Source organism: Onychomys torridus, chromosome 22 (assembly GCF_903995425.1).
Source record: "Onychomys torridus chromosome 22, mOncTor1.1, whole genome shotgun sequence".
NCBI lineage: Eukaryota > Metazoa > Chordata > Mammalia > Rodentia > Cricetidae > Onychomys > Onychomys torridus.
The window spans coordinates 34,059,687-34,084,393 of record NC_050464.1 but is presented as its reverse complement, the minus strand read 5'-3'; the positions used below and the strand labels follow the sequence as shown (position 1 = coordinate 34,084,393).

At 46.2% G+C, this 24,707-nt stretch overlaps 1 protein-coding gene across 4 annotated transcripts in view; it reads left to right on the top strand.

Moving 5' to 3' along the window:
* Positions 1-24,707, top strand: part of Med13l (mediator complex subunit 13L) — a 222,319-nt gene that overhangs the window by 165,094 nt on the left and 32,518 nt on the right. For all 4 annotated transcript variants that reach the window (XM_036171624.1, XM_036171622.1, XM_036171623.1 and 1 more), the window contains 10 exons: positions 6,357-6,502; positions 9,550-9,744; positions 9,991-10,179; positions 13,133-13,298; positions 14,680-14,784; positions 18,097-18,828; positions 19,705-19,930; positions 20,829-20,934; positions 21,219-21,343; positions 23,937-24,036. In XM_036171624.1, coding sequence (XP_036027517.1) covers positions 6,357-6,502; positions 9,550-9,744; positions 9,991-10,179; positions 13,133-13,298; positions 14,680-14,784; positions 18,097-18,828; positions 19,705-19,930; positions 20,829-20,934; positions 21,219-21,343; positions 23,937-24,036 — 2,090 coding nt within the window. The remainder of the gene's footprint in view (positions 1-6,356; positions 6,503-9,549; positions 9,745-9,990; positions 10,180-13,132; positions 13,299-14,679; positions 14,785-18,096; positions 18,829-19,704; positions 19,931-20,828; positions 20,935-21,218; positions 21,344-23,936; positions 24,037-24,707) is intronic.

The following is a 24,707-nucleotide window of genomic DNA, read 5'->3' as shown; positions in this document are numbered from 1 at the left end:
GTACTTTGTTTTTGTGTTTTGTTTTAGTTTCTCACTAAGTAACTCAGGCTAGTCTGAAACTCACCCAAAGTCCAAGCTGACCTCAGTGTGCCATGCCCCCCCCCCCCCCCCGTGGCTGCCCCCACGCTTTGTAAGCATTACATTTCCTTCTGTGGAGGTCAGAGGGCAGCAGCTTCCTTTCCTCACTGAGCTGCTTCTCAGCTAGCTGTCTGCCTTCAACTCGTACCCTCTTGCCTTAGCCTCTGATGTCAGCTTGAACACTCTGCTCCTGAGCAGCCTTTTCTGTAAGTGACAAGAACTCAAGCATAGACCTGGTCCTCGGGCATGAGGGGAGGGCTAGACAGATGTTTTTCTTACCATTTATAAAATATTGTCTATCACTAAATTAAACTCAGATCTGAGTTCTAAGACTAGAGCTGGATGTGATGGCACAAGCTTGTAATCCCAGCTATTCTGGAAACTCCAGTAGGAAGATGGCAGGTCCAGAAGCCAGCCTGGGCTAAAATGCCCGGGATGTAGTTGGAGAAGAGCTTGTGCATAGCATCCCACAGCCCTGGGCTCTACTCCTGGCGCTGTGCACCCGAGACTGTCCTCCAGCAAGGAAGGGGTTTGTTTTCATCTGATCCTTAGAAGCCCATCTCTCCTAGCAGGTCCATTCACCCAGGGCTTCCACCCTCAAGCTGTCTTCACTCATAGGGCTCACTGAGTTTGCAAGTGTCTGCCCTTGTCTCACACACTGCCATCCTGGAAGCTCCCTGTAGGAAAGAGCCGTGTTTCATGTCCTCATCACCTGACAGTGAGTTGTCCACAAGACTTTGACTGAAGGGCCATGTGTTCTAGTTCCATGTGGGGAGTCCCTGAAAGAACAGCTGCTGCAGCAGTGGAAATATAAAGAGAGGGAAGTCAGTTGTGGGAGGGCGGGGTAAAGGTCATTGCCAGTTATTACAGACTTTGACCAAAAATTTGCATGTATTTTTAACTCTAGAACTCTAGCTGTCTTAGTGTCCTAGAAAAATGGTAGACAGTTTTAGAAGAAAAGCAAATATTTTAGAGAAAAGTATCACAAACAAATTAAATACTTATTTAGTTTCTGTCCATATCAAGCCCATCTAAGTACAGCTCATGACAAGTGTGGCCTGCTCAGAACTCACTCAAGTGGATGGGACGTCTCAAAGTGGAAGCTCTGGGGCTGGGCACACAGAAATACTGGGCCAAAATGGAAAAGATAAGGAGTAGGAGGACAGACGTTTCTTCTACAAAAGAGCAGCAGAGCTAACCCCAGGTGTGAGTGCACAGCCCGGGAGTGTGCAGTGGTCCTGGAGCTGGAGAGGGGGCTGGGTGGTGGAGTGCCAGGCTTCCTTTTCACCCTCCTGCTGGGGAGGAGGGACCTGCTGAGCTAGTGAGCACCTGAGTGGATGGGTTTCCTGACACCATTCCCTCCATATTTACACCCTGTGCACTGGTCCGTCCCTCTGAGAAAAGTGAACGTGTTATTTAAACCACTCATATTTAGGGACACACTGCAGTGTATTGAGGGGTGAGGGCTTTACAGACAACATGGCCACATTTACCCAGGATTCCTTTGAAACAAACCGTTTTGATGGCAGCTACTTTGTAGCTTGGAATAAAGAGAAGCTCTGAGGGGGTAGGGCCCGGATGCACATTAAGTTTAGCTCCTACTTTGAAAGCAGTTCAAGAAATTGTCTCGGCCAGGCAGTGATGGCGCACGCCTTTAATCCTGGCACTCAGGAGGCAGAGGCAGGCGCATCTCTGTGAGTTCAAGGCCAGCCTGGACTACAGAGCGAGATCCAGGGAAGGCTCAAAGCTACACAGAGAAACCCTGCCTCGAAACACACACACACACACACACACACACACACACACACACACACACACACACACAGAGAGAGAGAGAGAGAGAGAGAGAGAGAGAGAGAGAGAGAGAGAGAGAGAGATATTGATTTAAAATGACATTTTATGAACAATTCCAGGTAATTATTACATTTCTTGCTTTTACTTTTCCAACATGACACAACTTTATTTTTATTTTCTTAAAACACGGAAAATACAAAGAACAAACCTTATGAGGACTTTATTATTATGAGTGCTTTTCAGTGGTCATTGTTTTTCTTGAATGAGACTCTTGAAAAATAAAGCTCAGGGACCCAAGAGGTGGCTCAGTGGTCCAGAGAGCTCACTGCACAACCTTGAAGACCTGAGGTGGGGTCCCAGCAGCAAAAGAATAAGCTGGTGTGGTCTGATACTCACTTATGTGTGTGTCATAGTGGGGGTGAGGCAGGCAGGAGCATGGACAGGTGGGACTTGCTAGCTGCCAGCCCAGCCGAAAAACAGGAGCTCCAGCTTTGGAGGGAGAACAGAACAGTGTGTGATGGAGGGTAAACAACTCTCCCCTCTGTTCACCATGCACATGTAGATGTACATACTAGCGTGTGTGTACATTCACAGTATCTTTTTATGAATGCACACTATATGTTGTGCATGTATGTGGAGGAGGGAGGTAAAGAGGGGGTTAGAAAAAGTTTCTAAAGAAACAGAACTAAAATGATAACTGAGTCACGCAGATGAGAACTCTTCTCCACCACCATTGTTCTGGTCTCCTGTCCTCCTTCCGTATTTCCTTTTCTCACCTGCTCCCTTCTTCCTCTCTTCTCACCTTCTTGGAGCTTGTTAGGAATACCAACCCACCGAAGGGCAGAGAGATGGCTCCAAAGTTAATCTTTTTTAAAGGCTGTATTTATTTTTCGTTGTGAGCCCAGCCTTTAACGGCTGAGCCATCTCTCCAGCCCTTAAAGGATGTATTTATGTTTGCTTTATGTGCATTAGTGTTTTGGCATGGGTGTTGGGTCCCCTGGAACTGGAGTCACAGACAGTTGTGAGCTGCCATGTGGGTGCTGGGAATTGAACCTGGGTCCTCTGGAAGAGCAATCAGTACTCTTAACCACTGAGCCAGCTCTCCAGCCCTAAAGCTTACTCTTGCTGCTCTTTGGTTTGGTTCCAAGCTCCTACATGGAGGCTTACAACCATGCTACTCCAAACTCCAGGGATCAGCACCTTCTTCTGGTCTCCTCAGACCCATGCACATACATAGTGCGCATAAACTCATGCAGGCAAATGCACATTAAACAAATATAAGAGAATGTTCCACCCTAAAATACTTCCGTATACATCATGCACATCATATGTATTGGTACAGTCCTATGTTTTCACTGTTGACTTACAAATCTGACCTCATGTTACATACATAATACACCAGATGTTAGGGATCCAAGTGAACGGCCATGTTTGCATGAGCTAGCTAATGGGAACAGCACTGACTTCCAAGCCTGATTACAGCTGTGCCTCTGTGAATGCCTTATAACCCAGATAGTCTCACCCCTGTCCTCTCTGGAGGACACTGCCTGGATTGTACTGGAGTGCCTGAGAGAAGTACAGAGACTGCTGTGTCTGTGCGTCTTTGGAGACAAGGTTGAGTGGGCAAATAGCACACCAGTGGGTTATGACTTGTATTAACTGATGAAATGACACAGACTTTTTATCAGTGCAACCCTTCCCACCATTTTAGCAATGCCGTGACCAAATAATCAGAATTTTGTATACGGCATCCGGGTCACTGGCAATCATCAGAGCCAAATGTGACAGAATGAAGTGTCATGGACAGTGATATACAACAGGAACTAGAGGCAGGACCTGTCTGATCTTACCTTAGTTGCTTTCTGTGTGACATACGGCCAGCATCCAAAGATAGAATTACCTTTCACTCACTCACGGCTAGGCTCTAAGTGTGTTGTCCCACAGGAATTTTATGACAGTGTAAGCAAACTGTGTGTGCATGTACTTCCCTGCTTTCACTATCCACACTATTCCGAAACCTGGTGCTTCTTCCTAACAGTTTCCACTGAGTGTGCCTGAGTCTGATCATCTAAGCGGTGGCGGAACGGAACCTCTGGAGGCAGCTGTCTGCGCCTACCATTGCTCTGCAGATGACAGAAGTCCTCAGAGATGCAGTGAGCTGCCAGCAGAGCTCAGCCGCTGTCACTTCAGGATCCCCTCCCCCACTTTGATCTCGTCCTTACACTTTTCTTCCATATTTTAATTCTCTTTTCTAAAAAGACACTTTGCTTTTAAAGTAGTCAGTGGTAAAAATAAGTGATTGATTCAGTTCTTTTTCTCTTTTAATTCATGCTTCTCCATTCTTTGTGGGGTATGTGAGAAATGCAAATGCATACCTTTTGACATTCACCTAACAGTTCTTTTTAGTCAGCTAACGTTTTACAAACAAATACATCACCTCTCTGCTATCTTGCACACACTAATCCTTTTGTTGAGTCAAGTGCTGTGCCTTTTAAGAAATGTCTCCTTTTTGGCTCTTCACACCGTTCCTCCGTGTACAGTTTGCAAACTCCTCTCTGCTCTCACCACATCTGCTCCTTGTTTCGTTCCCACTTGCTTGTCTGTGAGTTCTGCTTCTGAACTGCTCTGTTCCTGTCCCTCTCCCTGGAGGGCTGCGTCGGAGTTTGGACTGTACTTGCTTCCGTGTGCTTGCGTCTGGCGTGGCTTTTGTTCCTGGGCTTCTCTTGTCATCTCTCCTAGGGTGAGGACTACCAGCCACCAGCCCCATTAACTATGCTGTGCACTTACTGGCTGGTAACTGGTCACATTCATTTTCATGCACACTTGATGGCAGAGCTGTACTGCACACCCAGGACTCTGGACAGTTTCTTACAAACCACGGTCCACTGAGAATAGTGGGTGCGTACATAGGATGAGTCAGCCCAACCTCTTGGCTGAAAGATAGCCAGTCCACAGTCAGTAAAACTATGTTTTGGCTCTGTTGTGTGCTAGATATGGTTCATGTTTCTAATTACCATTTTTGTAAAGGACAGCCTATATTTACAATAGTTTTATGTCTTTATGGCTTTAAACATGTTCTTTTTTTAGATGTATGATTATCAATAAGCCTTCAAGATTTTTTCCAAAAACGTTCTCCCCAAATAAGCCACATTTTTGCAGTGTTATGTTGAACATTTACTTCCAAGACCAAATACATCCATCCTTTGACAAAACTTCACATTCTTAGTAAAGCACAAAACGCCGCGTTGCAAAACCCAGATCATGAGACAGGAACATGTGTGCTTCCCTTGTGGTAATGATATGCGTATCTAGTTTTCCCTAAAGTCATTATGACTTTATACTAGAAACAAGATTTCAGGGGTTTTTTGAGGAGTGCTTTGAATATGCCCTGTAATATTTTGAAGACGTGGTGAACAGGAGCTGCTTTCCAGAGGTGGCTGCATTAGTGGCATGCTATTGGTTCATAGGCAAATGTTCTCGGGGGCACTTTGAGGAATGAAAGTGTAGGACCGCTGGCTCAGGGCCAAAGTTAGCAACGTGGAAAGAATATGCCACTGTAGTAATTTTTCCCTCCATGACACTTCGTCTTTAAAAGTCAGTTTCTTCTCATTGTGTGTGAAATGGAGAAGTGGATTGTTTCAACAGAATTTTATGACCTGAGATAAATTATAAGTCAGACATAGCGGCACACACCTGTGGTCCCAGCTACTTGTGAGGCTGGAGGCAGGGGGATTTTAAGTTCAAGGCTAGACTGAGCAACATGGCAGGACCTCATGTCAATAGTAAGTACACAAAGAAATGGAATGTAAATTGTAAACTAGATTCTCTTTTACCCTTGTAGCCTGTGGCAACTGCATCACCAGTCATGGTGTAAGCACGGCTCCCTGCGTTACTGCTCCGTTGTTGTCCTGAGTGGTCTCCGCTGGGAGTCTGAGCTAACCCAGACTCCACATGTGCTCGGATGGCAGACTTATGCCAACCTGTTACACTTTTAAGTCAGTAACTTTAACCCTGCAGTAATGCTGTAACCTGTGAATTTGACATTTTTATTATATTGTACCCCAAATAAGCAAAACCATTTTGTTGTCTCTGAAATGGGATAAAATCTTGACTCCATTGCTTTTTGAGCTTGTTCCTAATCCACTTTTCAAAGTAACTTTTAAAAACTCCATTTCCTCCTTTGCTGACCTAACAGGGTTTTGAGTGTTTGCTGTGCTGGAGGCCTGTGGGTTCTCCTGTCTCTAGCTGACAAGGGAGCTTCATGTGCTAATAGGGGACATTCTGCAGAGCACCTGTGCGGGTTAGGAACTGACACCTGTTTGTATCATGGCAGCACCATCAGTGAGGCTGCTCTGTGTCCCTAGCAGCTGAGAGGTAGCTTGGCTGGGTGGTCAGGAGGGCAGAGCTATGCATGCGTGCCCAGATGCTGCCCGGCACTGCTTCCTGCCAAAAATGAAACATGTCTCTGGTTCTTTTTCTTTCAGTGAGCATTTGTCCTGTGCTTTCACATTCTTTCTTCACGGAGAAAGTAACGTGTGCACGAGTGTGGAGATTGCTCAGCACCAGCCAATCCATTTGATCAGCGAGGAGCATTTACACATGGCCCAGTCTTCACCTGCACCATTTCAAGGTCAGTCAGAGGCGGTGGGCTTGCTCTTTACCTTGCACCAGCAGCACCACCAAATGGGTAGCTGCCTTGCGCAGTGGGCTGTTGTGGGGTGGGAGTGTTGTGAAGAGGCGGGGTATAGTAGGAGGGGCTTGAATGGGTGAATTAAAGGTAAGCACGATCAGTTAATGACAGAAAAGACCCACTCCCATTTCTCAGGTAAACACATGTATGACATGTCAAGCTGTTTATGTCTCTTCAGAACAAAGTAAGATTGACAAGTATTGAAGGCCATGGTCCCTGGGCCACTGGTGCACAAACCAAAGGGCTATCCTTGTGCCTGCTGTTCTGGGATGAGATAACTGACAGAGAGGGCCACATGTCAGTGATACCTGACTTTCCAGAGTCCGGACTAGTTTCTCCAGTGATGTTAATGTCAGGATTATTGTCTTAATCACAAACTGTGGATCAGGATCTAGCTATATAATTTGACTTTACACACTGGTATCTTCATCATGTATTATCTTCACCATCTTGTTGTCCCCAAATAACTGTCTTTTTGATTTCACTAAGCATTCTAGATCTTATCTTAATCTGTATCTTAATCTTAGGAATTCAGGATTTTCTGTGGATACTAGTTTTTAACTGTTAAAAACTATGAAAGGGCTCATTCTAATTTATCATTTCTAGAGATGTCTGGCTGAAAAGGTATGACATGCAGAATATAATTAGCCCCTCCCCATACGTTCTAATTTATTAAAGAAATAATAAAGATCAGTCCACCTTAATGGGGAATGTAAGCTCACCTTAAGAGGGGAGAGGTCTTGACATTTTTTACCTGGTTCTAAGTCTTACCAAGAGACATCCAAGGCACCATCCTTCATCACATTTACATCTCATGAAACCATAAACTTGAGCCAACTGGTTGGCCTTTAACCCCAGCACTCAGGAGGCAGAGCTGTGCGGATCTCTGTGAGTTCGAGGCCAGCCTGGTCTACAGAGTGAGAGCTAGGACAGGCACCAAACTACACAGAGAAACTGTCTCAAAAAACAAAGAGGGGAAAAAAATCTATAAAATTTATACAGAATTTAAAACAATCCAATTCTCAGAACATACATGAAACATTATACAGTATGTGCTGTTGCAAATCACCAACCAGATTTATTTAAATACTGTGTTTATTTGAAAATTTGGAGGACCACCTGACCTTATCTTCAGTATTATCACTCAGAATAAAAGAATTTATAATGCTATCAAGGTCACAACCGAAGATAAGTCATTTTCTAATTTTGGAAGTTAGGAGCGGTAGTATTAGGATTACAGGTCCCTAGAGTCCAGGCATTTTTAGTGAGCTGTTCCTCTTCCCTCATGTGCCACATTATTCAACTGCTTTCAAATGGCTGGGTCACTATGGTACACTTAGAAATTGTTTTTATGAAATTCAGTAATACGGGCAATGAATAAACACCAAGAGAGAGCTTCTGTAAAGTTTTAAAAGATGACCCCCCCCCCCCCAATGACACCCCAAGCCAGGTGTGGTGTCACATGCCAGTAATCCCAGCTTTTGGAGATGGATGGAGGAAGGAGGGTGAGGAATTCCAGATCAAGCTCAGCTACGTATTGAATGAAGTCTTAACTTTGGCTATGTGAGGTTTGTCTCAAAAAGCCGAAAGGGTGTGTGTGGTGGGGGATGGCCCAGGCAGTAAGGTACTTGCTGCTGCACAGCCATCAGGGCCTGAGTTTGATTCCCAGCATCGGGTAAGAGCTGGGTGTAACATACTGTATCCCCAGCTCTGGGCTGCCGAGAACAGCAGGTTCCTGGATCTTGCTGGCCAACAACCAGTCTAGCCAGAGACCTTGTCTCTCCAAGTAATGATGGAGATGCAGTAAGGGTGCTTAGCCGGTGAGTCTGATCCCTGGGACTCATGCAGTAGAGGAGAGAACAAGCTCCCTTGTCCTCCTAACTCCTTATTTGGACACACAAGTTAACTTAGAAGAACTGTGGAGAGGAAGACTTCTGACATTGTCTCTGGTCTCCAGGGTCATGGGCACACACAGGTATACACACAAGGCTGCATACATACATGCAGTGCATACACAAAAACAAGGGGAAAGGGGTACTTCCCACCCATGGGCACACACAGGTATATACACAAGGCTGCATACATACATACAGTGCATACACAAAAACAAGGGGAAAGGGGTACTTCCCACCCATGGGCACACACAGGTATACATATAATGTTGCACATGTACATGCAGTGCATACACAAAGCCAAGGGGAAAGGGGTACTTCCCACTCATGGGCACACATGGGTATACACACAAGGCTGCACGTGTACATGCAGTGTATACTCAAAGCCAAGGTAGGGGGATGCTTCCCACTATTTGAATTTTCTGAGTCCCCTGGAAAGGATTATTTGGGAGACCTGTTCACAGGGTCACAGTGTAAATACCATGGTGACTGCCATTTGTTTCCGACTCCACCAAAATGATGTGGGCTTTGAAGACTGACAGGAAACAGAACTATTGTCAGCACCATACTGGAGTTGAACGTGAGAGTGTTTATCACAGACCCCTTGAACAGTCACACTGAACTCACAAGTAAGCTGTACGCTTCAGGCTCTGTGCATTAAGACCCACTATCAGGAGTTTTATTGTTGTTATGGTAGCATATATTCTATACATCCTATATTACTCTTTGATTATGACATACATAGTGGGTCTCAGGATCTACATAGTGTTCAAGTGCCAGACAGCCTGGGTATTCATGCCAAATGTGGTGTTCAGATTGAACAGCCATTATTGCATAGAGAGGCATGGATTTTAGTGTGCAGATGGTTGGTATCATATATATTGATAGAATTGAAAGTGTAATGCTATCCCTACTTGATTTCCTCCAAAAATGGATGTAATTAAAATGCACATATATAACTCTAAAATAAACTTAAAAACCACACTGTGAAAGACTGTAGGATATAAAACAAAGGACATGAAGTAGTGCTCGGTTTTAACCTAAAATGACCAAATGTGGAGGATTATTTGTGATCATTATTTCTCCTTCCCTTAGTGCTGGTGAGTCCTTATGGTTTAAATGGCACGCTAACAGGGCATGCATACAAGATGTCAGACCCAGCCACCCGCAAGCTGATTGAGGAATGGCAGTACTTCTACCCAATGGTGCTGAGGAAGAAGGAGGAGTCCCGAGCGGAAGCTGAGCTGGGCTATGACGATGACTTCCCTGCAGCAGTTGAAGTCATTGTTGGTAAGAAAGCCTTTGTGTGAAGAACTTTATTCTAGCTCCATAGTTAAAGAGACGACCACTCAGATAGACTCTTCAGATTGTCGCATCTGTGTCCTGTGCTCCATGTGCTGTCATGGTGACTCTGGGACACTTGTTCAGGCAGGTGTGCTCTTGGTGTGCTTTCTTCTGTTGACCTGCTCACGGTGGCAGTGGACTTGAGTGTGCGGACCCTCTCTCAGGCCTGCTCCTTGCTGTTCTTCCTCACAGGTGGTGTCCGGATGGTCTACCCATCAGCTTTTGTGTTGGTCTCTCAGAATGACATCCCGGTTCCTCAGAGTGCTGCCAGTGTCGGAGGCCATGTCCCAGTGGCCCAGCAGGGGCTTGGTAGTGTGAAAGACCCCAGTAACTGTGGGATGCCTCTGACGCCTCCCACCTCTCCAGAGCAGGTGGTTGTAGGTGAGTGCAACCGAGCATGTTCCTGGGAAGAATTCCTAGAGCTTCCACAGTGTGGCAGACTTCCTGCTGAACGTGGTGGAGACTGGAGAAGAGCAGAATGTGTGGGTCTCAGAGTGGACCTGTGCTGTCTGGGTCTCTGCTCAAGGACAGTGTTGGCCTCCTTCTTGGTTCTGCACATGTACTGTTCTGTTCCCCAGCACGCTTATATCCACGTTTCTACCCTAGGACAGGAAACTCTGTGTGGGTTGCTTGGTTTCTGTTTGTTTTAAACAAACGGCAAAAACTGTGTTAGCTTTGTTTGTGTCATGTGACCTAACCCCTGAGAGAAGCACTTCGGGAGAGAGGGTTTGTCTGGTTCCACTTGCTCAGGGTTAGCCCTCCACTGCTGGGCTGCATTCATTCAGACAGAGCATTATGGTGAGACTTGGTTGGATAAGAAGTGAAAAGAACATAGAGCAAGTTGCCAGGGCCATTTTGTAGTCCCAAGGACATACCCTCAGTGTTCCATTTCCCCCAGCGAGGTCCCAGCTGCTACTTGTCACCACCCCCCAGTGATTCTACCCCTCTGTGAGCTTGGAGAGATTAGTCCTTACAGATCCCCCACCCCACCCACAGGTGTTTCCTAGTCCAGTCCAGCTGACAGTCAGAGTTAACTAACCATCACAAGGACTGACTGAGCCAGGAATGATTGGACCCTTGCCTTGGCCCAGCTGACAGTGGCTACCCAAGGCCAAGTATGCAGTGATTCTCTCTCTCTACCATGACAAAGTTGGGCTAGCATGAGGGGCTCTGAGTAGGTGCTGGGTCCTGTAGTGGTCTGCCTTCTGATGCAGACACTTGGCAATTCACACCCTCATTCATGGAAAACAGAGAGATTGCTTGAATTGAGACCAGTTTGCCCACTGTTGAATAAGAGCCTTCCTGTACTAATACTCTTGGCTAGAATCAGCTTGTGTTAATTGGTGATCGCCAGCACATGTGTTATGTGTTATATGTAATTCAGAGATGGCTTCCAATAGACAGGAAGATGTACATAGATGAAATGCAACCATTTCATGTGCAGCACTCACGGGTCAGCACATCCCTCCCAGCCTTGGGTGAGGCTCCACACAGGATCATAGAGCAGAGCATTTGTGTGACCCTTCCTGAAGAGGCTAGCCAGTGACTATCTGTCAGTATTTTGAGTAGTTCACATTTTACTTAAAAATTTGTATTCTTAACAATTGGACTACTTCAAATTTTCATCATTTTAGTTTATCTGATTGTTTATCAGCTTGTTTCCAGATACTTAGTGAAATTTGTGTTAACTTCAAAATGAGCCTTCACCTCCAGTCACTTCAAGAACTCTGAAGTTCACAGTTCGAAAGCAAGAGGCTCTGTCCATGATGAGTTTTGTTGTGGTCTCTGGTACTCTGGATCATCACACGCCTTCCCCATAGCTCTATATATCACTGCACTGGTCCTTGGGGAAGTGTTCTCCCCCTATTCCTCATTCTCCAAAATAACCTACACGAAGGGTTCTGGTGTCTTTGTAGTCAAATGATCTAGTCCAGATGTCCCAGGATACAGTGCTGAGCTGTGCTCTGGCATTGTCTGTTGGCCACTCCCTTAGAGAGAAGGTTGCCTTGCTCCTGACTGCCAGAAGCTCTTCTGATAGGCCAGTTGGGCTGTTGGGCTGGCTAGTGCTGCTGAGATCACCCTGTCCTTCCAGACAGCCAGCTCTTCCCTCTCTTAGAGGCCCAGAACCAGAGACAGCATTGAAGCAGACCCATGAAGAGTGTCCCCTGCCAGCCACAGCACTGCCATGGGTGTTTGAGGGAGGCTTGGTGTCTGCCTTGATGGTTTCTTTGTCTAGTTCTTTGGACAGACACTTGAGAACCAGTTGGAAAATGAATTATTTTGCATAGTGAACCAAGTCTGAAAACGGAAAGGAAAGGAAGGAAGGAAGGAAGGAAGGAAGGAAGGAAGGAAGGAAGGAAGGAAGGAAGGAGTGAAGTGTGGGGGTCTCCTGACTCCTGCACTCTGTTCATCTGCAGTGTTAGTGCTTTGGGGGAGAGAAGGCTTCAGTTGTTGAAAGTGTGGGTGTTGCCAGGTTTGTTTTGTTGTTTTTAATGGGGGGGGGGGATAGGCCTAAACGTCCCACAAAACAAAATCCATGATGCAGTTGTCATGGAGAGTATTTGTATTAGAAAGGAAACTTCAGATATTTTCAAGAGAGCAGTGCAGCTTTTCCAGAGTCTGTACATTGACTTTTTTTGGTCAAGGTGTTTTGTACTTTTGTGTGTTGAGGACAAAGCCCACAGTACATTATTAACTTAAATAAGAGAAAGCCAAGAGCTTCAGCAACCAGTGTCATTGCAGTGGGTGTGGCCAGAAGGATGGGCCATCCGTCAATGGGGTTGAGGGCCTGCTGAGGCGCCCTCTTCAGTATTCTAGCACTAAACTTGGGTAACTGGTGTTAGGAGTAAGGCAAGTGGCTCCACACAAGATGCTGTGTGCTTTTATTACACAGCTGCTTAGCTGGATGAGCACAGAGCTGCCTGTGCTGCTGTCTGCCCCAAAATATACTGATTGCCTTATTTTCTGAACTCATACTCAGTAATGTGTGCTTGCATTTTAATATTACAATTATGACCCCTTCCTTACAAGTTAAGTTGCATCTAAAATATATGGGATAAGATGTTGCTGCATGACTTCCCAGGTGCCATGTCCATGTTTACCAGGTCTGCTGCTTTAGGGAGAACACAGAAAATCACACAGACCTGGGCAAGTTGGTTGTTAGTGGTGTGTGTGTGGCGGGGGCCAGATTTCCTCATTCCCATAGATAGTGTTATTGCCAGGGGGTAGCAGACAAAGCTTCACAGATGTGAGTTTGGCAGTTAAAATATGCAGCAGTCTGTGTACCACGCGCACCTGTGGCAATCCTGATGTTGTCATTGTGCTTGTTTTCCAGGTGAGAGTGGAGGCGTGCAAAGTGCTGCCAGTCACCTTGGTTCCCAAGATGGGGGGATGATAACTATGCACAGTCCAAAGAGATCGAGGAAGATCCCTCCTAAACTCCACAATCATATGGTCCATCGAGTCTGGAAGGAATGCATCCTCAATAGAGCCCAGTCTAAGTATGTGTGCGTCACAGGTAGTCACATCTGCTTGACTGCAGGGTGATGAGGGCAAGTCAGGCACATGTACAGCTGTGTGACCAAACCCGAAGGTCTTCAGATGGTCATTTTTATGATTAAACTCAGTGGAATGTGCTATAAAACAAAGAGTTAAAAAGCATAACATCTCTTTATCTGATATGATTATTGTGGAAAATTCTCAGGTTCTAGAGCATCTGAAGATCGGCATGGTGTTGATGTGACATTTGCTGGCAGGGACAGCTCAGATTTACCCTGATTGTCAGAATGGCCGTCAGGGTTTGGCTTCTTTGTGTGCTGCGTATGAATGGTTCCTAGGTACAAAGGGAAACAAACTTCTTGGACAGTGGTTGTCATGTGTTGGCCTTGTTTTCACAACCAGTGCACACCTGGGCGATGCTGCACACCTGGGCGATGCTGCACACCTGGGCGATGCTGCACACCTGGGGTTGCTTTGAGGGCACTGTGTTCCCTCTGCCTGCTCTATTTAACATGGGGTGGGTGTGTGTGTGTGTGTGTGTGTGTGTGTGTGTGTGTGTGTGTGTGTGTATAATATGTGTGCAGGTCTATAGAGAGGTATAGATACATACATGTACATTATTTTTACAAACATCTCTTATGTGTATGTGTGTTTTGTTTGCATGTGTGTCAGTGATCTCTTGCATGCCTGGTACCCACAGAGGTCAAAAGAGGATGTGGGACCCCCTGGAACTGGAGTTGTGGATGGTTGTGAACTGCCATATCAGTGCTGGGAACCAAAAACTCAGAATCTTCTCCAAGAGCAACCAGTGTTCACAACCCCTTTGCCAACCATCTCTCTAGCCCCTATTATTCTTCTTAAGAAATAGTGCCACCTGGGAAGTGCTGGCTCATGCCTATAATCCCAGCACTCAGGAGGCAGAGGCAGGCAGATCTCTGAGTTCCAGACCAGCCTGGACTACAGAACAAGTTCCAGGACATCCAGGGCCACACAGGGGAATCTAGTCTCACAGAACCAGAATCAGTCCTCTCTGAGGCCATAGAGATGTTAGATCCAGGACGTGGAGTCATAAGCAGTTTTGAGCTACCAGACGTGGGTCCTAGGAAATGACAATGAGTGACACTGGGTGTTGTTCCATTGCTGGAAATACTAAAGCCCTGCTAATGTAAGGTGATCTTACAAGGAGGGGCGTTTTGAACCCTACTTCTATGGGTGTAGCAGATAGGTCATTTACCTCTTTAGTTGCTCTGGACTAATTTATCAGCAGGATCCATTACTGTGTAAAATGTATTTATACCTTAAGAGAAAAAAAAAAAAAGGCTTTTTCTCTATAGAGGAATGAGTTGTCATGGTTGTACTTAGTCACATTTTCACCCTTTCCAGGAGGAGCCAGGTGTCAACTCCCACTCGGGAAGAAGAGCCTGCTCACAGTCCTGCTGCTTGGGATTTTGTGGACCCAACCCAAAGAGTCAGCTGTTCCTGTTCCAGGTGGGTACGGACAGGCAAGCAGCAGCCACAGAGAGCCTAGTCTACGTTGCTGGCCAGCCATGGGCCACACAGACCACTGCATCTCAATCTTTATTTGCCAGTAAGGAAGGAAATAGTTAGCTTTGTCTGATCTGCAGATGATAATTTTGTTGTCAGGATTCAGTGTTTGAAAACAGGTTGGCTGAAATCAGTAAAACTATGATGAGGCAACCTCTCAGATCCTTTTTGGTAGTGATTTTTGTTACCGTTAGAGGTGCTGAAAGCTGAAGTTACTGGAGTCGGGGAGTGTTTTGATGGCCCATAGAGGTTCGTCTTTTGTCCCTTGACTTACTAGTCCCCGTGTGACAGTTCAGGGTCTCATTGCCATGGATTTTAAAGTTTTCAGAGGAGACAAACTTCATCTCCCAGTTCAGCTGGTGGTTAGAACAGGCCTTGCACTTTCACTCAGTGGCTAGAGTTTCTAAAGCGTAGGTTTCTCATGTGTCTTTCATTAGCCTTCTAGAAACGTCACTGGAGATGGTCTGTTCAAAAGATGATGACCATCATGTCTCAGTTCAGGGCTTTTACTGGGGTGTTAGTGGGTTGACTTGGAAAAGGGAACGCAAACCCTTTCCATCATCTCTGATAGGGTAATGCTGGCCCTGTTCCAGTCTCCCTGACCCAGTGCTCTTAGCAAGTAGCTGACTCAGTGGGCAGCCGCCTCTTCGTTCAGCACAGTCACACTCACGGCTGACTTGTGCGGAGGAGATTTGTAAAGGAGGTGATGGCTCACCAGTGTCTTCTCTGAGCACACGCTGCTCTCCCTCCTGTCTTGGGGCAGATGTGGTTTGCAGTAGCTGAATATATATATATATATATATATATATATATATATATATATATATATATATATATATATATATATATATATGTTATTTTTGACTCTTGACTATTGGAAATGGGGGGTGTACCTTTAGCAAATGTGTGTGGTGTAGACTTTGGCAAGTTTAACTTGAGCCTATTCTTTTACCTGATCTTTTCTATGATCTAATTTTCACTTAAAACATTCTTTTACTGATTAGTATCACATTAAAAGAAAACCAGCTACCATACATTATTGTGAGTGCATTTCTAGTATATATAGTATATATAAGTAAATAAATAATGTTTTACTTTTTGTGCTCTTGAGATTACCACACTAGTTTTTAGCCAAACTCTTATTCCCAAGGCTTTTCCTAGTAGCCACTGCACTGCCTCCTACATGCTACCCGGCCCTCTCAAACCCTGTGCTTTTGTCTTTCATTGTTGGGAGACTTTTGAGAAGCATCCTTGCATCAAGCAAATGGCTTTGTGATAGAACACTTTCCTAACTCCGATACAGGCAGCTAAGCCCCAACCAGTACTCAGAAAAGAAAGAAATACTTTACAGCATTGTTTCCCACAGACCTGCCCTTGGTTACCTGGTGGCTTTTCTTGTCTTCTGGATCCGGTCTGTCACAGACACTTCCTCTGAGATGTCTGCTGTAGCCTTACATGGCAGCCACCAGTGTCCCTGTGTTGTGTGGCTCTGCCTTGAGTTTTCCCCTCCCACTGCGGCTCCCCCCCCTCCCTCCCGAAGGTTGCTCTCCACATCACTCAGGCCTATAGCTATGGTGCTTGGGGCTTTGGCACATGCTCTTGGTACAGGGCACATTCCTGCTCTTAAACATTGTGCTGCTGGATCATTTGATGGAGCTGGAAGAGCTGGCTTCAGAAAGCTTATACACGTTACAGCAAATCCTTTCTCTGAAGAGGCTGCATAAGAATACTGCAGAAGGGCTGGAGAGATGCTCAAAGGTTAAGAGCACCGACTGCTCTTCCAGAGGTCCTGAGTTCAATTCCCAGCACCCACATGGTGGCTCATAACCATCTGTAATGAGATCTGGTGCCCTCTTCTGTGTACTTAATAAATAAATAAATCTAAAAAAAAAAAAAAAAAGAAAGAATCCTGCAGAAGACAGGTGGAGCTCACTCTCCCAGGGAAAGTCCAGGTCTGTGTGTAGAAAGGGTTAGAAATGAGCACCTGGAAGACAGCAAGACCTGAGGAGTTGCTCACTGATTACTGTGCCCTTGTTGCATAAAACACACCTCTCCTGTACTTTCCTTGATAGCCTTTTTCCAAGTCAGGGTTTCTTGTTTGTTTGCTTGCTGTTTGTTTAAGATTAGGTTTTTAGAGTAGTCCTGAGTTGACCAGAATGTTTGCAGATTATCTGCTGTAGGATTGCCAGACCCTCTGGAATGGTCCACTCCTCTCACTGTTTAACAGCCGAACGGAGCAGGGCGTCCATTCTCTTGTCCCACTAAACCATCCCATTATGCCACACAAATCCATTTTACTGCCCACAAGGGATCATTTGGTTCAATGCAGCAGTAATGTAATGCCGCCCCAGTGGCTCGGAGTCACCGCTGCACCACGGGAGAGCTTGCAGTCTTTCCTTGGAGTGATTTACAGATGGAGAAGCTGGCTGACCTGCTGTGGAACTTGGCTGAGCACAGTAAACTTGGCATCATTTAGTGGCCCGATCAAGCCATTCCTCAGGCCTGTGGTTGCCAAGAAGTGTGGGCAGATGTGGCATTCTTGCTGAGATGGGATGGGTGTGCAGATGTGGCATTCTTGCTGAGATGGGATGGGTGTGCAGATGTGGCATTCTTGCTGAGATGAGGTGGGGCATAGGTGCATTTGTTCATGTGTTCTGACTCCCAGCCTTTGACCTCTTTCACGAGTGTCTGAAATTCACAGTTGTCTCACCTTTCCTCCCCAGATATAGTTGGGGGCAAGGCTATCCATATATGTATCCTGCTAAGTGATCTCGTTTATCTTAGTTTCCCACTTGGAGGGTGGAGCGCAGTAATTTTTTTCCTAGTTTACAACACTGCAAGTCATTTAAGCCATGTGTATTAGAGGTAGAGTGTTGAGAAACAGAAATTGAATTTTTGGTTTTTGGACTTTTCTGGTCATTTAATTTTATAGTTTTCAGATGCAGTGTGAGTAGGTTATCTGAAGCTCTTGTCTAATTAGCAAGATTTGAGATTAGCAGGATATTAATTTGTATTTCATATTAAGTCCACTTTTATCTGTTTGACCTTATATATGACAGGTTCTTGGCTTCCTATGGGGTACTTGTATTTTAGTGACTTTAAGCGTAGTTGGGTTGGGAGCCCTTTCAGATGTCTGTCATCCACACATGCCCAGGAAGACAGGCACTGTTCAGAGAGCTGCTGTGGTGCCGTTACAGTCATGCTGTCACCTGCATCTGAGTGTGTCTGTTGACTTCGCTGTAACTCTCCTTGTAGGCATAAACTCCTAAAGCGGTGTACAGTAGGACCCAGCCGACCGCCTGCAGTGGCTCAGCCAGGCTTCAGTGCGGGACCCCCATCCTCCTCCTCCTTACCACCTCCTGCTTCTTCTAAGCACAAAACAGCAGAAAGACAAGAAAAAGGAGACAAGTTGCAAAAGAGACCCTTGGTGCCCTTTCACCACAGGCCCTCTGTGGCTGAAGAGTTATGCATGGAGCAGGATGCGCCTGGACAGAAGCTAGGGCTGGCAGGGATAGATGCCTCCTTAGAGGTGTCAAGCAGTCGGAAGTATGATAAGCAAATGGCCGTGCCTTCCAGAAACACAAGCAAGCAAATGAATCTGAATCCTATGGATTCACCTCATTCCCCCATTTCCCCTCTGCCGCCCACACTCAGCCCTCAGCCACGAGGTCAGGAAGCAGAGAGTTTGGACCCCCCTTCTGTCCCTGTGACTCCAGCCCTCTATGGAAATGGGCTAGAACTTCAGCAGCTGTCCACGCTGGATGACAGAACTGTCCTTGTAGGCCAAAGACTGCCTCTGACGGCAGAGGTCAGTGAGACAGCCCTATACAGCGGGGTGAGGCCCTCCTGCAGGGCGTCATCAGATGCATGGTGGCGGAGTTTCCGTCTCCCGCCCAGTGAGGATGCCGAGTTCCGGCCTCCAGAGCTCCAAGGGGAGAGGTTTGACACCAGACTGGACGTGAACCCAGAGAGCACTGCATTGCAAAGGTGAGGTGACCCTTGGATGGGACCCTGGACATCCATGCTCTCCTGCCCCTTTGCTAAGCCTTCACTGACTTGTAGACTATACATGGGGAGTGTCTCAGAATCCAAACCCCTGTTCTCCAGGAGACTTACCAGTGTGGTGGAGTTTAAATACACGGCATGTAAAGGTTTTGCTGTGGCACTTCAGGACACACAAGGTGTGTTCATTTATTTGTTAGTCAGGAATATGACTTTACCATTAGACTTCCCCTATGGCACACTCAGCTCGGTCATTTTCAGCCCTTGGTGTAGGCGACCTCACACGAGCGGTCCTGCAGCCTCGTCTGTGTCTGTGCTCATGTGCTGACCCAGGAGCCAGGGCTGCACCCTTGGGCATCTGACCTGGGATTGGGTGCTGATACACCGTGCTTTCTGTAGAATCTGGGCTCAGACACAGCATGGACTAACAAAGCTGCCTTAGTTCTATCTAACTGTGCTTAAGATCTCGAAAAATAAAAGCCTGGTACTGGAGACTTACTAGGCTTTTTCAGTGTTCAGTTTAAATTTTCTTTTAAATCATAAATACTGGGCTGGTAAGATGACTCAGCAGGCAAAGCACACTTGGAACCAGGCCTGGCAACCGAGGCTTTCTCTTTTCTATGAGGTGCTTGTGTTCAGCAAACTGAGTACTATGCTGAGTCCAAATCAGTACTGCCCAAGCCTAATGACCTGATTTAATCCCCAGAAAGGAGAGAGCTGACTCTCTGACCTTCACATGGTACATGTGCATGCACACATACACGTTAAATAATACAACATTGAAAAATCGTACTAGTGCTTTGAAAACAAAGCATCCTTTTACCCTCTCTTACTCAAACTGTCCCTTATTTTCCCTTTTAGACTCTTAGCACAACCTAACAAGCGGTTCAAAATCTGGCAGGATGAGCAGCCGCAGGTGCCGTCCCTTCCCTTCCTCGACCCATCACCTCTGTCCCAGCAGCCTGGAGACACTTTGGGAGAAGTCAATGACCCGTATACCTTTGAGGATGGGGACATAAAATACATCTTCACAGCAAATAAGAAGTGCAAGCAGGGAACGGAGAAGGACTCCCTAAAGAAGAACAAGGTACCATTTACTGCAGAGGGAATCCCGCAGGTCGTGGGTTTGGGTGTCTATTCGGTGTGTGTGGGAGTCTCCTGAGGCAGAATGTCTGAGGTAGTCCTGCCTGGTTGCTCTGTCCTCATCCTCACGCTCTTGGTACTATTGTATGGAACAGTGTTTTGTTCCTTTTTATGTCATGGCTCACCTTTGTTCCAAAGGAAGCTGCATATCTTCCAGGCTGTAGCTTGTACCGCATGCCTCCTCTCATATGCTAATTAGTGTTGGCCTGTGCTCCCTGCTTATTTCTTTTAAAATAGTTTCCAAAAGACTTAAAATGTAAAGCCAAAAATGTTGAGAGCAGTGTCTCTTTTTATGAAGAGCTTATGTTCACTGTGCAAGAGCTGTGCCTGTATGTTCTCTGAATCCATGTCAGTACTGCCCATAGACTGTCAGCGTGAGCTGGTCTGCTTCCATTGCCATGATAGTGAGTCCTGGGTGTGCCTGCTGGCTTTAGCCATTTAAGGAGATGTTCTGGAGAGAGTAGGGAAGATTGCAGTTAAAGAGGCCAGTAGAGTCGAGGGGACAATGGACAGGATCTGTGTAGATCCAGAGGCTTGCTCTGTCATTTAACATCGGCACAATTACTTCAGACAGTGTTTGATAGCATGACAGGTCTGTGGTCAAACGCCACCAGAACCACCGAGTCACTGAGACCACCTGGAGGGTCAGAGAGAGCCGGGGTCTTGATTCTGTGCAGTGCAGTGCAGGGACACGCCCTTGATTCCCTTTGGTTGCATAGACCATGGTTTCCACACTGCTCATAAACGGCTCCATTCGACGCGCTAATTCTTTGTGTTCTCCCTCATATCCTACACTTTGGGTTGCTGTTCATGTGTTTTGTTTGGCTGACTTTATTACACAGTCAGAGGATGGATTTGGTACCAAGGATGTCACTACACCAGGTCATTCCACGCCGGTGCCTGATGGGAAAAATGCCATGTCTATTTTCAGTTCTGCTACTAAAACAGGTGTGTACATTGTTATTTGACTCACTTGGATTGTTGCTAAAGTAAAATGCAAAGGAGATTCTTCTCCATTTAAAATTATATTCTTATTGCTGTAGCAGTAATTTGATCTTAACTTTAATGTTTTTCAGTTCTGATAAGCATATTTGGAAGTAATTGTGTCTAAATTTAAGTAGGACCTAGGAAGGAACTCCCCAGCAGACCTTGTTCACTGAGGCAGTCCATGTCCTTCCCTCTTCCTCAGCAGAGGAGCCTGCTCACACTGTGTCCTTCCTCCTTTCCCGCAGATGTCCGGCAGGACAATGCTGCTGGCAGAGCTGGCTCCGGGAGCCTTACCCAGGTGACAGACTTGGCACCTTCCCTGCACGACTTAGACAACATCTTTGATAACTCTGATGACGATGAGCTTGGGGTGAGTCTACTGAAGCTGCATGTGTGAGACCCGCCACCGCCCCCGCCACCGCCACCTGGTGGCTGGGTCAGCATTTCAGAATTCGTTGTAGTGAGGAATCACTGGACTCTGACTGTAGGCAGTGGTTCTCAGCCTTCCTAACTCTGCAGCCCTTCAATATGGTTCCTCATGCTGTACTGAGCCCCAACCATAACATTCTTTCTGTTGCCTCTTCATAACTGTAATTTTGCTACAGTTATGAATCAGAATGTAAATATCTGATATTCAGGATCCCTGATATGCGACCCCTGTGAAAAGGTCGTCTGCCCCCAAAGGAGTTGCTACCTACAGCATGAGAACCACTGTTTTAGGTGCTAATTAAACTCCAAAAGGCTCCTGAACTTTGAACCTTTTGAGTGCTTTTTACTGGTGCTTTTGTTTGTTTTATATTGTTATTCTTAGAGTTGTGAATATTGAAATCTTTCACATTTTAATAAATCGTCCTGCATATTGAGGGACCATAGAAATATGCATGTTTCTTTATAGACGAGGCTTTTCAAATAATGCACACCACTTTCCTGTCTAATAACTGAGCAGCCAGTGCGCGTCTTGGGAGCTGCACACATGTGCTATGTACTGTTGAGAGTTATGGTGCTGTGGTGGGAAGTGGAATGTAGGCACATGATTACAGTGATGGAGAAGAAATAGAAGTCTTTGGAAATTGCCTGAGGAAGAGTCAGGAAGTCCGTGTGCTCACCCTCTTCATCTTTGTGCTCTTGGGCACACACCAGCACTGTTATTTCTGGGGAAGCTAGAGCTGAATAAGATACGTTCTCTTTTCAAAGAACTTTTTTTTTCTGTTGTTTACTTAATCTCCCTTCCTCTCTATCCATTTTATATAAACTTTTAAAATAATTTGATCAGTTGCTTTGTGACAGGAAACTGACGCAGTTATCAAACTTACATATTTGATTAAATTGCTAGCTTTATACTGCAAACAGAAACTTCAGGTAAAACAGCCTGTAAATATATGTGCTGCTGTGAGTTCAGCCCCCAGAGCAGCATCTAAGGATCCTGAGCATTGAAGTGCCGAGGGGGCAGGGCAGCAGGGCTTAAATTAAAGCTCCAGGTTAAGTAGGGATCAGATTTCTAACTTTAAACTCGACTGTAGCTACTTAACAGATGTTATGCTTTGTCGAGCTGCACATGCCTACATGAGGATGAGATCATGAGTCATGAAGAATGGATTTGACTTGAGAGGTGGAAACTGGGGTCATTGGGGGCGGGGCATTAGGCACCTGTGGAGTGAGCCCTGATTGGACAACAGAGAGAAGTGGCTAAGCACTGGGGCCTGTTGGTCAGAGAGGGATGGGCTAGGAGACTCCCTCAGCCTCCACCTGGACTCTGTCCACTGTGGAGCTGGTGGAGGCATGTGCGTGTTTTCAATGAGTTTAAGACGGGAAAGCAAAAATCCTATTTGTTATTTTGTTACATTGGGATACAGGGGTCTTAATTCAAAGGTGATCCCCGAAAGATCTCCTCACTGGTGGTCTGCATCTGGGGAGTTCCCCTGTGAATTTGACTGTCAGGAAGATGAACACAAGCCAGACTGGGGTGGAGGGGCGTGAGGACCCCGCTAGGTGCTTCTGGTGGTGATGGGAGGGTAGAAGCATTGAAAGGAAGATGAGTCAAGTCAGCCAAGGAGAAGGAGCAGGAAGAACAGGGCAGAGAGGAAAGAGCAGGTGCTGTGGAGGGCTCCGGCCTGTTAATGGCCACAGTTGATAGTGCCGCGCTGTCTACTTTGGAACTGTGACTTATTCCCTGTGCACAGTATAATTTACTATTAGGCTTAATGAAGAAATGGTTCTTTGGGGAGTATATTTTAAGCAATATAAAACACAAAGGAGAGTGAACATTTTCAATCAAATTTTTATTTCTTTGTGGTAAGAGTTTCTTCTTTGGTTTCAACTCCAGCATTTATTTGATAAAACTAGTTTACCTAGTGAGTAGAGGTGGGAGGCTGCTGGTTGAACAGTCAGATACGTTTGAATTTAATTGTACCTTCTATCTGCAAGATCTCTTTTTACTGTATTATGTTGGGTGTACTTTATTTTGTGACCAGCCCATTTGAGTTCTTAAAGGCACTTTTTGCCAGTAAGTTTTTGTTCTCAAAAACTGACCAGTTGTCTGTGCATTTAGAGGTTCTTGGATGGAGCTGCCCTTGTGATGGAGGAGAGTATCTGTTAAATGGGGTGGTAGCTCATAAACCAATAGCTCTGGAGAGCACAGGACCACTGTTTTAGCTGCCTCGTCCCATGGAAGGAAAACCAACCCCACAGCTAGTCACTGCTGGATACCGCTGGCCAGCTACTGTGCTGGCCAAGCTCACTGATACCCACCTGAAGCAGTGCCACTGAAGGCCTGCCTGTGCGGTCTGCCCACCAGGCCCCGGGAAACAGACTCCCTTGCTCTCTCTTCCCGAGAAGCTTGTTAACGCGTCCCTGGTGTCGCTGCCTGCAGGTATTGTAGGAGCTACATGAGGATGTACTGCTTTATTCTTAAGGGTCAGTAGGCCTGCACCCCAAGCCTTCTAACAGTACCACTCTGTTCTCAGGCTGTGTCCCCTGCGCTGCGCTCATCCAAAATGCCGGCTGTTGGGACTGAGGAGCGGCCCCCCGGGAAGGACGGAAGAGCTGCTGGCCCTTACCCACCAAGTAGGTGCAGGCGCCTGAACTGACCTGGTTGTCACTGAGAATTCAAACTTCAGAAGTTAGAGCCTCTGAGAAGGCAAGAAGCTGGTCAGAGACAGAAACCATCCTCATTGAAGCCACACTGTTTCCTTTTCAAACTCAGAGTGGAGCCCCATTTACAGGGCAGGGAGACCTGTTGGGGTTGCTTCCCTGGTCGCTCACAGCTGCACACTTAGCGTCAGAGCCTGGCCCGATGAGAATTTACAGCAAATGTTTCAAAACGTGTAATTGACTTGTGGCTAACGAATGTCTGTCAGGAGTCGCCGTGCAGTTTTGTTCCCTTTGAGGCAGTTGATGTTAGTGCCGTGCACACCAGAGGACAGAGTAGTCTAGTCTCTCCCTGAAGAAAGTGGGGCCCTGCAGACTCCGGGCAGATACATCCCATCGCAAATCACCCCGTAATCTCTGCTCATTCACTTCAGCTGCTAATGAGAACAATCAAAGGGAAACCACCATGTCACAGGATGAGCCCAGAAGTTTTATGAACCCGTACGTGTAGAAGTGGGACACGTACAGAAATGGGGTTTTGACAGTTTAAGTAGATCCAGAGCTTTTTAAAATAGCAAAGCTTTCTCCAGCATGATATGGATGGAAATGGATAACGATGGCCAGCCAGTTGCTGTACTTTTTAAAAT